Source organism: Acipenser ruthenus, chromosome 11 (assembly GCF_902713425.1).
Source record: "Acipenser ruthenus chromosome 11, fAciRut3.2 maternal haplotype, whole genome shotgun sequence".
In the NCBI taxonomy this organism is placed as follows: domain Eukaryota; kingdom Metazoa; phylum Chordata; class Actinopteri; order Acipenseriformes; family Acipenseridae; genus Acipenser; species Acipenser ruthenus.
The window spans coordinates 200,641-214,947 of record NC_081199.1 but is presented as its reverse complement, the minus strand read 5'-3'; the positions used below and the strand labels follow the sequence as shown (position 1 = coordinate 214,947).

Genomic DNA, 14,307 nt, shown 5'->3' with positions numbered 1-14,307 from the left:
CATTATTAACAATGGTTCCTGGGCATTGAACCACATGCTTCCTTCAACATTTCCAGAAACCTTTTATAACAAAGAGAAGGTATGCGGGCCCAGAGAAAGCCCAAAAGGAACAATATGGTCCCATAAGGAACATCCTGAACTCTCTTTTCTGACACATAACTGCTCAGTCAAAAAAATAAGAGCATTTCTAACAGGGACTTTTGACTATTTAACATTTTACTGACAACATGATAGCTAGGGCTGAGTGTTAATATTGAGAAAGTCCCTATTTTTCAGCATTGTGTTATTGTGGTTCATCTGGTAAATGGATTGCTGTGAACTTGATTAGAAACAGTGTTCTTGCACCATCTTTTAAACGTCAATTATACTTTGTGTGTTTTTTTTTGTGAGAGTAGGAAATAAAGAAACCCAACCCATAAATATATTATATATTATTAAGATATATTTTAGTTTTTGCCTGTTGTCTCCTAATTTGCAGTGTCATTTTAGGTCATTTTCACAAGAATGGGTTCACATGACATGCAGAAAAAGCACAGAAAACCAAATGTTGTGAGCACACCTCAGACTTTTTTTTCTTTTAAAAGAAAAATCCCTGTGTCGCTGATTAAGGAAGCCGACAAACAAAAAGGCAGAATTAACGACAAGTGCGTGCAGGGTCGTCAGAACCGAGCGTTAGAAAGTGGCTGTGTGAGCCGAGGAGGACTATCCCTGAATGCTAACTTCAAACACTAACTCCTGATCAGAGACAAACCGAATGGATTATTTTAACAGATCACATATAAACAGGCTTTCTGGTGTTAAAATAACAAGCTGACCTTGAAAATCCTCAACCCCTAACTAAGCTCTCCCACTTCATGCAGCACACGTTTGCTAGTTAACAATTCAACTTTTATCTTGGAGGCAAATGCTTTTGTGAACGAATTCTCCTCCCGTCGCTCCTTTTAATGATGGCAGACTCACAGTCCCCCCCTCCATTACATTCCCTCTTTCCCCGGATTCAAGCGCAATATTGTAGCGTTGCCTATGTTATCACAGCGTGCATGTATCAGGGGCGGGGGTGAGGGGTGCTATAAACTAAAGGTGCATGTCACACCCAGTACAACAGTAACGCAAAGCGACGGAGTTAAAAGAAAAGCTTTTTTTAAAAAAATCTCTCTTTCGCTTTGATGTTTGAATTAGGATTACTTCGTAACTCGTCTAGACAAACCGGATTTAGTCAAATCCTTTGAAGGCACAACAAGAAGGCCGTTCTAAATGCACCAAGATGCTTATTAAACTATAGCCCGGGGGGGGGGGGGGGGGGGGGGGGGGGATTAATCTTTATCTGATGGCAATTTTCAGAAAACAAATAAAGTGCTTAGAAAATATAATCTGATTATAGGCGATATACATTTGAAAAGTAATTGTCAATTAAAACAAATTGCATGTGAAACTTTACATGAGAATATGATATATGTAGTGCAGATAGTAACCGCTGGTTTTACAACAGGTTGAGAATGTGTCTGTCAAAGTATTTTAGACGTTTCTAAACAAGCATGCCACATGACAGCTAACACGGATTTTCACTCTTATTATTATTCATTTCTTAGCAGACGCCCTTATCCAGGGCGACTTACAATTGTTACAAGATATCACATTATACATTATTTCACATTATACAGTTATCACATTTTTTTTTTTTACATACAATTGCCCATTTATACAGTTGGGTTTTTACTGGAGCAATCTAGGTAAAGTACCTTGCTCAAGGGTACAACAGCAGTGTCCCCCACTGGGGATTGAACCCACAACCCTCCGGTCAAGAGTCCAGTGCCCTAACCACTACTCCACACTGCTGCCCCATCTTGTCTAAGTGTCTTAACGATGAAACACGTTTTCTTGTAAATAAACAATGGGTAAATAAACGATGCGTCTTGATAAAACCAAAAGAAAAGCGAGCTCTAAAAGAAGATGAAAAAAACTAGATTGTGAAATACAGCGATCTTTTTTTTAACTTTCCGCACCACAGAATGCAGCTCTACCCTGCGGTATGTAACGGAGTTCTCAGTAACCTGAACAACCTTCTTGCTGCGATCAACTTCAAATGAAATTAAAACCAGTCTTCCAACTTATTATGGACAATAACAATACACGTTTTAAAGTTAAAGGAGGACTCCCGCTCCTGGTACACTGTTTCATTCACACATTTGGCGTCCCTGGAGCTGACCCAAGGCATCTCTTTGAATTCATGGCAAACTTCAACAAAACAAACCAAGCTGCAGCCAACTCGCCTACTTGCAATACAAACAAATAGAAAGTTTCAACGTGCATGTTTTATTGTGAATTGAAGTCCACTCAACTCCCCACTACTAGACTTCTACATAGGAGCCATCTTGTGATCACATAAACCATCCTCTCTTCACAACTTCTGCAACTCCGACCCAGCAAAGTTCATGCAGGGCACGATCAAAGGAAACAGACCAGGTACAGCAAGAATCCTGAGTTACACAAACTTTATACACACACCCCTTACCTGCACAATCTCGCCTTCTGCGCTGATAACGGCTCCAGCCTTTGCGAATCGTCCTTGCAAACCAGTCGTGTAAGTCGTATAATCTCCATTGGGACTGGACTCGAACAGCACCACTTCCACAAAAGCAGTATCCTTGGCCAAGACAGTCCCCAAAGAAGCAGCCACGAGAAATACCACCACCGCCACCGAATCCGTTACGCAGTGTACCCCACTCCTCGGTGAAATCATCATCTTGCCGGCTGGATCCGCGCCGATTGGAACATAATTTCCAGTTGTTGTTTTTTTAGGGGAGGGGGGAGGGGGGGGGGGATAAAGCTCTTGTTTGATTTTACAAAGAAAATCCCCAACAAATAAAGTTGATTGGCTGTTTGCAGATCTTGTTAGTATGTTGATTGTGCAGCGAGAGAGCTCATCATCGTGGACCGAACGTGTTTATTTCACCATTGCAGCCTTGTCAATTACAAAGCTCTGGGCTCTGCTCTGCGCTCTGCGCTCCCCACTCTCTCTCTCTCTCTCTCTCGCTCGCTCGCTCTCTCTCTTTCTCTCTTTCCAGCGCTACAAAGCGGATCTCCTTTGATCTCCCAACACGTGATTTTTTTTTCAAAAGGGTTATCCCCACCCACTGATCTTCCTGCCCCTCCACTCGCCACTCCCAGATCACAGATGCATTCCGCTGTTAAGGAGGGTTGTACAGTTTCAGTTCAGCTGCGGGTAGAAAGACATCAAATCTGTGTTGCCATGATATTTTTCTATAAATATTTCACAGCTTGAATGACTATTTCCAGCGAGAATGGATTTTCGATTTTTAACGTTATTGTGATCGATAACTACCGATACATTTCATGTTTGGGGTTTGTATTCTGATAAACAATTATACTAAAGCATAATAGCGGTGTACTATTTAAATCATAATTTGCTATTTTAAACAAATGTTTTTAAATATTTAATAACGGTTTTCTTGTTTAACCCGGGGGGGGGGGGGGGGGGGGCTGTGTGGATTTTTGTTTTGACACGGTCTATCTTAAATGTACCGTATCCCTTTACAAAACAATGTAGTCAGTTTCACCAGCAAAACTTTTCTAACGCTGTCCGAAGATCTGCCTTTGCATCGCTTGCGTCTTTTAACTGTCTGCCAAATATATCCAAGGGAGCTCGTCTTTAATCAACGAGATCACTTTACCATGGTTACAGTTGCTAAAGCTTAGATGCACAGCCCCAAGATATTTAACGAGCTTCAAAGCATCCCCGATGTATTTAAGAATCTTTCTAAAAAGCACGCATAAAGACGCAGTGATATTTCAAACTCACAGTCCGATAAGGTAACGTAATCCAACTAAATCATTTTTAGATGAGTTTCACATTTTGAACAGTGTCAGAAACGAGCACAAACTCGTACTTTTGCTGTTGAATGCAGCAGCCAAAATATTCTATTTTGAATAATAATAATAATAATAATAATAATAATAATAATAATCATAATCATAATCATAATCATAATAATAATTCTTGCAGCCCTAGATAAGATTTTGTGAGATGCACGCTTCCTGTATGCACTCGATTTAAATACCGGTCCTGTACTATGGTGGCTATAACGATGGATTAATTGTAAAGAGATTCCTAATGTAACAATATAAATCAACGGGAGCACACGCCTTCGACCTTAAACGCATACAAAGTAGCACCTTCTCTTGATACATTGTGTCGGTAATACAAAATCGTTTATGCACTTAAAAAAACACGGGTAAAAATTAAACAAAATGTTTAAATAATAACACAAAATAAATAAATAATACACAATGTGTGTTTCATGTCCGACTAGGCAAAACAAACAAGTGCTGTCTCTAAACAAGAAAAAAAAAACAACACAACGTTTTCTCTCAAATGAAACGTGCTGTGTTAAACTGCTGTATTTGCACTGTTTTGTTACTGGGTCAGAATATTCTAATAAAGTTACGAGTGACTTGCTTTTTTTCTGTTTTCTGATTGGTTAGAAGTAGATGGGGCAGTTCTTCATTAGCGAACCCAAGTGTAGAAACTGCACGCTATGCTCTCACACTGTTGTCAATTGTTATTATGGACACCTGTACCCGAGCTACATGAGCGAGACTACATAGAAAGCACCATACAGTGCCACAGTGTTACCACATGTTGTATTATTACATGTTAATAACACGAAGAGAAATCATTTGGGCTCCTAGATATACCAGCCCTCACAATATCTTAATAAAGTCCAGCCCTTTACTATACACCACAGTTCACAGTATTGTTGTGTGATTAATACACTTAGTTGTTACAGGGTTTCATCACATATGGGTGCAACATTGGTGAAAGGGGGCTATTTTAAAGATCTGAACAGCACATGTCTTCATACCAGCACACAAGTATTGTTTTATAGCAGAGGTTTTCTATCAGTGGTATGTTGCTGCCCCCCCTTGCTAACACCACTAAAGACACTGGAAAGAGGTCTACACAATAGGTGTATACATGTAGTGTTAGTATTAAACCTGCCACTGTTTCGATCATTAAAGTAGATCCTGTGTCCCTGTGTTCTTAGTTACCAAGCAGTGCCTCTTACTGTGAGTGCTGTGTGTTTCTTTAGTCCTGGTACAGTCTGCTTCTGAATCACAGTGCCTGTCTGTTTCTGAAGAACACAGAGGATTGTGTTAGAAAGCAAACACTTCAAACAGCGTGTAATAGAACAGCACATCATAAACAGACACCATTTATTATTTAATCTGCAACCATTCATTACTAGAACCTTCCCTAGGTTCACATGCAAGCTAAATAGTCCAGGATCTTCCATGGTCCCATGAACCCCTGGATCCCCGCTCAACAACTCTGGCATGGGGGGGCTATATATTAGACATCTATTTTGAAAAGTTTAGCAGCATCCATGAGACTCCCATTAGAATCAGTTTGATTCATTCTGCAGCTATTTGGACAGGACAATAGCTGGTCTTATTTAGCTCAAGAATGCAATTGTCTTAAAAAAAATAAATGGTAGAGGAGTTTGCAAATAGTACCCATATGTTTCTGCTGGGAACGCTAAGTTAAGCAAAGCATTTAGAAAAGGCAAGCAGAATTTGAAGCAGGGACTCAGCGCCTGCAGCACGTCAGTTATTTGCAGGTCATGTTTCAGTGATATCATCGAGTTCTGGACCATGATCAGATCCATGTGTCCCTTCACACACTGCTATTGAAACATTTACAGCATGTGAAAATGACTATTTTAAGGCACCCGATTCCTGAAGAGATATTGCATTTGTTTAAAGATGGCAGGCAGTAAAATAAAGCATTATGCATCATGTATGACTGACCTGTACAGGTCGTTTTATTTAGAAGATGGGGGATCCCTGTTATATCATTACAGATTCTGGTCTAAACTAGAAACATTTATCCATTTCAATCAAGATGGTTGCTTTACTTAGTGATCAGAAGTAAACACAGCATTTCCCCCCAAGGGGTTGTGGGACACAGTTAACAGCAGTTTGGTGACAGGCATGACCCTCCATCTAACTGTCTCGAAAATAAAGCAAAACAAATACAGAACAGTTGGCAAACAACCACTTTTTAATTTCCTTTTATAATTTAGTTAGCTCTGCCTACTCTTATAAAGTCACCAAAAGCATATGACTCATACACATGCATTTTATGTGGGTATACACGAAGAGGAAATTATGAAACTAATTCCTCAAAGCCTGTTTTTGGAAAACGGAATGAATCCTTTTGAAAGCTTTATGTGGGAGAGTTTAAAATTCAATGTCTTTTGCTTTTTTTTTCTTTTGGCTTCTATATTTAAATTAAACTTTCCATTTTTTGCCACAGTACAGTGGAGCAATGCTGATGCCAGATCTGTAGAACATTAGCATCTTATTGAATAATAATAATAATAATAATAATAATAATAATAATAATAATAATAAAAAAAATAAAATAAATAATAATAATAATAATAATAATAATAATAATAATAATAATAATAATAATAATAATAATAAAAAAAAAAAATAATAATAATAATAATAATAATAATAATAATAATAATAATAATAATAATAATAATGCACCACATCCTAGTGACAGAGTCCCAGGGTGGAACAGCACACCAAACCCTGGCATGAGGTGCATTCTTCAAGGGGGCTGCTGTCAGTAGCTGCTGACTGGTGGTGAGCTGCCTGCCCAGCAGTAGTGGATCTTCTGCAGGGCCAATGGGGTTAGTGTTTAAAACCCATTTTAAAAAACAAGCAAAACAGTAACAGTGAAACGGTAACAGAGCAATACAATAACAATAATACTACAAAAGACGACACATTTAGGGCGTTATCAAACTGAGGGGCCTCAGAAACTACCTATGGTAGAAGGCAGTTGATAGTGATTTTGCAGACCTATCTGGGGGTTGGAACTGGGAATGGCTGCCACCCTGGATTAATGCTCATTGTAATGAGAGTATATCTGCAGAATGGCTATTAAAACTAGTTAAAGATGTGTACCATAGGTATAACTACAGTCATGGTACACTAAATATTTTTTTCAGTACACTTACTTTTCCATGCATTATTAAAATAGCATATAGTATTATGTATTATTATGTTTGCTGTGGAAATCTATCGTGTTGATAGAAAAGAACATGGCAATAGGATGTAGTATAGCTGTGAGGTATGAGAAGAAATGATCTGTTAATAAAATGAATGACTTGGGAAGCTAAAGACCTCCTTAGCTTCAGGCAGATCCAGTGAATAAAACACTTGGTCTGAAGAGACAATGACGTCCCCCTGTCATCCCTAGAGTTACGACTGTCTTCTTACAAACCCTACAATGCACGCTGGGAATGTTTAGACACTGTCTGAAACTGTCCACATTAATTCCAACATGGGTGTTTATCTTTGTGGCCTTCTTTTTACACAACTGAAAACGGAATCACTGTAAACTGTCTTTCCCTAAGGTAAAATAAGCAGTGGTACCAGTCAAGCCCATGGAGGATTCGATGCACTTCGCCCTCTAGTGGCAGTTAGAGGGATTACTGGCACTGCCTGGTATTTGGATGCATGTCGCATTTAGTAAATACAACCATCAAAGAAACCGACCGACTATCAAAAAGATGATAGTTTAAACTGCAACAATAATTACATATGTTTGTTTTACAACCATACTCAGTTTTGCAAGTACATTTTCAGTGCCTAAATACATGAACCCCAGGGACTTGGTATTGCTTCATTGTTGTGGGCTGAACAGGTTATAGAATGGGGAGCTGCAATGCACAGATATACAGTGTCCAGGACTATAATAGATCACATGCAGAAAGACAGCACAAATACACTGCTAATGATACTGATCTCTAGAGAATGTAGCGCATAGGAATCGGTAACATCCAGATGATTGAACTTGGCAGACTGTAATTGGGAATTCATACACAGCAGAACTGGGGGCGCTCTGAAACAAGACTGACAGTCACACACTGGGCCCTCATTGCATTCCCTTAAATAAATGTGACAGATGCAAATAGATTATAAAAAGGTTTCGTTTCCTTGCACCTTAATTCTTAGGATTATTAGCGGAGAAGGAGGCAGACCACAACAATTTCAGTTAGCTGTCAAAACTGACATTAATACATCACTTTTTATGTCTTTAGAGTAAATGAATGACAACCTGCCACGATGGCCAAGGCCGTTTAAAACAGGCCCATGGGATGAGAAGTGCGGCCAGAGCTTCGGACTGAAATAAAGCTTGCTGGTTATTCATGTGGATTTTTGTTTTCAGTCACAGACACATCTGTTTTTCATCACATAACAAATCAAACAGAGAGACAGACACATACAGAAACACTGGAGTAACACAAATAACATGCAAATAATCAAACAGAGAGACAGACACGTACAGAAACACTGGAGTAACACAAATAACATACAAATAATCAAACAGAGAGACAGACACATACAGAAACACTGGAGTAACACAAATAACATACAAATAATCAAACAGAGAGACAGACACGTACAGAAACACTGGAGTAACACAAATAACATGCAAATAATCAAACAGAGAGACAGACACATACAGAAACACTGGAGTAACACAAATAACATGCAAATAATCAAACAGAGAGACAGACACGTACAGAAACACTGGAGTAACACAAATAACATGCAAATAATCAAACAGAGAGACAGACACATACAGAAACACTGGAGTAACACAAATAACATGCAAATAATCAAACAGAGAGACAGACACGTACAGAAACACTGGAGTAACACAAATAACATACAAATAATCAAACAGAGAGACAGACACGTACAGAAACACTGGAGTAACACAAATAACATACAAATAAAAGAAGTTCGGGAACAAAGGAAATTAAAAAAAACCACATGCATGGTCAAATTCACAGGACCTTGAACACACTGCCAAAAACCAAGTGCATGGTCTCAGCTCTACCCCTGAAATTCACAGGACCTTGAACACTCTGCCAAAAACCATGTGCATGGTCTCAGCTCTACCCCTGAAATTCACAGGACCTTGAACACACTGCCAAAAACCATGTGCATGGTCTCAGCTCTACCCCTGAAATTCACAGGACCTTGAACACTCTGCCAAAAACCATGTGCATGGTCTCAGCTCTACTCCTGAAATTCACAGGACCTTGAACACACTGCCAAAAACCGAGTGCATGGTCTCAGCTCTATCCCTGAAATTCACAGGACCTTGAACACTCTGCCAAAAACCGAGTGCATGGTCTCAGCTCTACCCCTGAAATTCACAGGACCTTGAACACTCTGCACAAGGACATGTTCCAGCGGTCTCTGAGCATTCCTAAAGCTTTACCACTAAGGTTACACCAGGACGTCTGTTTCATACTCGCTTGGCTGTTGGAATTTATTTTCAAAGGTCCAGTCTTTAATTTACTGCTAAATTTTGAAAAAGAGAAAAAAACATTAATGTCACAAAAATTAGAAATGAACAACTTGAGAGTGCTGAAGAGACCTCTAATTGATATTGCTCAATTGAAGAGACCTCTAATTGATATTGCTCAATTGAAATCTTTCACTTCTTTTCAGCTTAGTTATGGTACCTATCTACTGCAGCCTCCAGCGTCTGTAAAAAGCCTTGGGGTACACTTAGACGCCACAATGTCTTCTGAGGCACATGTTTCTTTCTGTTGTCAAATAATCTTTTTTCCATTGACGGAAGATTGCCAAAGTTCAACGTTTTCTCTCTCTCACTGATGAAAAAGTACCACCACATTACACCAGTCCTGGCTGAACTTCAGTGGCTTCCTATCAAGTATCGAATCTCTTTTAAACTACTTCTCCTGATGTATCGCTCACTCAATGCTCTGGTCCTGCTTACCTCACTGAATTACTTTGCCCTTACCAGCCGGTTCATACCCTTAGATCCTCCCAGGCTGGCCCGCTGGTTGTTCCTGATGTGAAACGGGTTGGTCTCACTGGTTGTTCCTTTAGCCACCTGGCTCCTGTGCTATGGATTGACCTCCCCGTTGACATCAGGAACGGCCAGTCAGTTGATAGATTTAGAAAAGGTCTTAAGACTTATCTGTTTGGTCTTGAATTTGGTTAAGGCCCTTGAGAAGCTTTTATGGCCAAATCTGGTTTTTGTCCTGATTTTATGATTGGTTTGTTTATTTCTCTTTTAAAGACTGTATTTTTTTAAAAACTGTGCAAAGCACCTTGATGTGCAGGTCTGCACATGATGAGGCACTGTATATAAATGTTCAAGGCATATAGAGCCCTGAGATTGGTCTTGTAACCAAGAACGTTCTTCCCAGAGTCCATCATTCCAAAGACTGAGTGATGGGATTCCAGTGATAACAGGGGTCCTTTTGGGCAGCAGTGCTCGAGGAACCGACGGAGATGCTTTAGTTAACACTCAGGTCAATGGAATCAGCCCCTGTGCTTTGATGATTAATAAAGATTAGCAATACGCAGGCTCTGGCAGAGGCATGGCTTTGATTTGCCCAGTCATCAGTAATTGACCACGCCCACATGTCATGCTCAGTGGTGCCACTGAAGAGAGAGAGAGAGAGCAGAGTGGTGCTTGTAAGAAGGTATCTGGCCGTTTTTAACCCTTCACTTTCATACACAGAGATCCTGTCTGGTGTATAAATGCACTGCATCTAGTGATTTTAGTGCAAGTGTTCATGCTGTTTATATTAGTGTCGTTGTGTTGCAGTAGTGTTTACTTCCACTTACCGGCACAACGGTATCTTCTATTGCGTGTTTTTTAATTTGAATCTGTTAGGCTGCATTCCATTTTCTCCAATGTGAATCCGACTCTGTATATTTATTCGAGAATAAATCGATCTCCACACAGCATTAGCACATCAGTAAATGCATGGGCTGTAATGGATTGACCAGTGCACTCATGCTTCATATAAAGACGATCCCTAAGCAGGCTGCCATGAGAAGGCGACTTGATCCATTTGAGAGAGAAGCATCATTGACATCCATAAGCAGGCTTGAGAGACTAATGACTGTCTCAGTAAGAAGAATGAAGCCAGGTGCTGAATACTGGAAGAGATCAGTGAGGTGCAGAGATTTCTTATTATACCAGGAGATGATATTGATTGTGGGCTTTCCCTTTATTCTTTTCTGTGCTCTGCAGTGATTAGTGAAGAGTCAGCAGCCTTGCTATTGTAGAGCAGGATGCATGCTCTCAGGTTCTGTAAAGGTTAAAAAGGAAATTCAGTTTGGTATTTTCTGCACATGTCTAGTGAATCTGCAATTTACATGACAGTTTCAGTGTAATATCAGGAGCAAGTAATTAGACACTCGACAGATTTTTCAGCAAGCTGTAAATATGATCGTCAAAGCTTGACAAAAGCACTATCTAAACAGTGGATACAATGTTGAGTGAACCAGGTTTTAAATGAATGGCTTGCTGCTCCTTGGGGTTACAAAGGAGAATTATGATCAGACCCTGAGCTCTCTGACATGTTTATAATTTCTATCCACTTCTGGATACAGATGCCTTTAGATGGGATTTTGTTCTGAAGCTCAGTTGATTCAAATATTATAATTCAAGAAGCATTAAAAAAAATATATCACAGTAAGAAAAAAACAATGAACTTCATTTGAACCTTATTTTAACATTTTAAAAAGTTGTTTTTGAGAACTGGAGAATCTGGGCACATTTTTGAATCCCATAAAGAAAGAGCACTAACAGAGCTCAGCATGGAGATGATTTTATCAGGACAGAGATAGAAAAGAACAGGATACAAATGTACACTTTTCTACAAACAGCATGGATCACTGGGCTCTTGAATATTCAGTCCCATTGGTTTAGAATAACATCTGCACACCTCTCAACCAGGGTATTCCTCCTGAGAGGCAGGCTGAATCAATCCCTAGCAACAGCTTCGTTTGTGATGACAAATCACTGACAATCCCTGTTGTGTCCTACAACCCCTTAGGGGGAAAAACTGTATTTCTCACTTCTATCCCTGCGTTTCAAAAACAAGAAAGGACACAGATCCTTCAGTCATGGCAGATATAGAGGAAATGATAATAATATTAATAGCATGCTGTACCACACTTACAGGATCTGTGACTCACCACACTTGCTTCTGTTTTCAGAAGGGCGTGAGATTTTAGAAACCTATATGCATACAGTATATATCAAGGTGTGTTGTATATATACACACAGCTCATTTGAATACCATTATTTCGTAGCTCCTACCTCAAACTTTACTAGGAACATGTATGTTCTTGCTGGCCTGTGAAGCCCACCCCATGGTCCAAAATGATTCAATGCAATGACTGGGGGACAGGCAGCAGCATCTAATCCATCTTTGTATTCAGGCACGTTGAATCTGTTAGACTGTTTGTCTGACACCCCAGCTGGGGTAATGATTCATGCCTTTGTGCAATCAGGGTTAGGTTCCTATAGTTCTGTGCCTATGGCTTGTCTTCTTACTGACTTTAAGAAGAAGCATCACCCGTCCTGTCTGAACCCCGCTGCTTGTCTCCCTGCCCAGCCCTGGATACATTCCCTTGGTGTCAGCCTAGCATTGTGAGGCTGGCACCAGCCCAGATATTATCAATACCATTGATCCTGTGCTCTTAGGAATCTGTATTGTGCTACACATAATCTTTAGGAACAGTTTTTAAACCAGACCTCAAAGGCGTACACACCCAAGTTCTTAACCATGAAAAATCCCTTTATTTCAAAGAGAACATTCTTTCTGAAACCGACACAGTAATTCAACATTATGTACAATTAAAAAGTGCACCTCAGCCAGCTTTACTTGTCCTGAAGTCAAGCAGTTATCTTTCATTGTGTCCCGGGGAAAACATTCACAATCAGGGGGCTGGGCCTCTTAACTGCTGGGTTTGTATAACAGATCAGAGCAGGGTTCCAGTGGTTTGTATAACAGACCAGTGCAGGGTTCCAGTGGTTTGTATATCAGATCAGTGCAGGGTTCCAGTGGTTTGTATAACAGATCAGCGCAGGGTTCCAGTGGTTTGTATAACAGATCAGCGCAGGGTTCCAGTGGTTTGTATATCAGATCAGTGCAGGGTTCCAGTGGTTTGTATAACAGATCAGCGCAGGGTTCCAGTGGTTTGTATAACAGACCAGTGCAGGGTTCCAGTGGTTTGTATATCAGATCAGTGCAGGGTTCCAGTGGTTTGTATAACAGATCAGCGCAGGGTTCCAGTGGTTTGTATAATGTGACATGAATATGAAAAACAAATTAAATTCAATACAGCCACATAACCAACCAGAGAGACACGAAGTGGACTGCAGTTTTTCTTTCAGCTGCATTTTATGTTAAAGCCGGATTTGTTATCAATAACCATGCAGCAGATGTCCATTAGTAGATGCAACATTTTTAATAACATACTTATTTGACTTGTTTCTCACACGTGTTCATCATTTTTAATGTAAATTAAAAACAAAAGATGATAAGCTGTCATTTTTTAATGTTATGAAAGGAATTTAGCTGGTTGGTATTTATTCAAGTTTTAGTACGAATAGCATACCCAACAAAAGCCCTTTGTCTATCCGCAGTCCAGGTAAAGTAGTTGCATGCCTGTAATGTCTTTCACCAGGTAATATCACTCACCATGTCCGAGCAGCACTTCAGTTCAGACCTGAAGGAGCGCCTGTGAAATTGGTTCAAAGGTACTTCAGTTTCTGTGATAATTCAACCCAGGTTTCTTTGTGAGGCTGTCAGTTTATCTCCTGACAATCTCTGTGATGTCTTTTAAGTCTTCTTGAAGAAACGTAGTTCTAGAGGTCTTTTAGATTTACAGATAAGCACAGATAGTTTGTGACTGCATTGGGTTCCAGAGGGACCCTCTGACTGGTGACTACTAACAGCTAATACAATAATCAGAGCTCCCCACAGCAGGGGGCTACCAGACGTCCCAGGAAAACTGGGATTGTCCCTATTTCCAGCTCAGAAACAGTAGCATTGTTAAGTCATCCAGGTTTTGAAAACTGGGATTGTCCCTGTTTCCAGCTTAGAAACAGTAGCATTGTTAAGTCGTCCAGGTTTTGAAAACTGGGATTGTCCCTGTCCAGCTCAGAAACAGTAGCATTGTTAAGTCATCCAGGTTTTGAAAACTGGGATTGTCCCTGTTTCCAGCTTAGAAACAGTAGCATTGTTAAGTCGTCCAGATTTTGCTATTTTGCTGTAAATAGACCCTCAATGTTTCATTTTTAAATTACGATTGTGTTATTATATACTTCTTTGAACTGCTTCAGAGCTGATTTGAAGAAAAGAAAAGGTGCTGTTTTTTCACTCTGTAAACCTGGTAACCCTGTGCAGCAGGGAC

The 14,307-nt window shown here is 39.9% G+C and overlaps 1 protein-coding gene across 1 annotated transcript in view; it reads right to left on the bottom strand.

Moving 5' to 3' along the window:
• LOC117426168 (E3 ubiquitin-protein ligase znrf3-like) overlaps positions 1-3,147 on the bottom strand; it is a 70,503-nt gene extending 67,356 nt beyond the window's left edge. The window contains exon 1 of the mRNA XM_034924950.2: positions 2,513-3,147. Within this exon, the coding sequence (XP_034780841.1) occupies positions 2,513-2,743 (231 nt within the window). The 5' untranslated portion in view covers positions 2,744-3,147. The remainder of the gene's footprint in view (positions 1-2,512) is intronic.
• Positions 3,148-14,307: the final 11,160 nt, after the last annotated feature.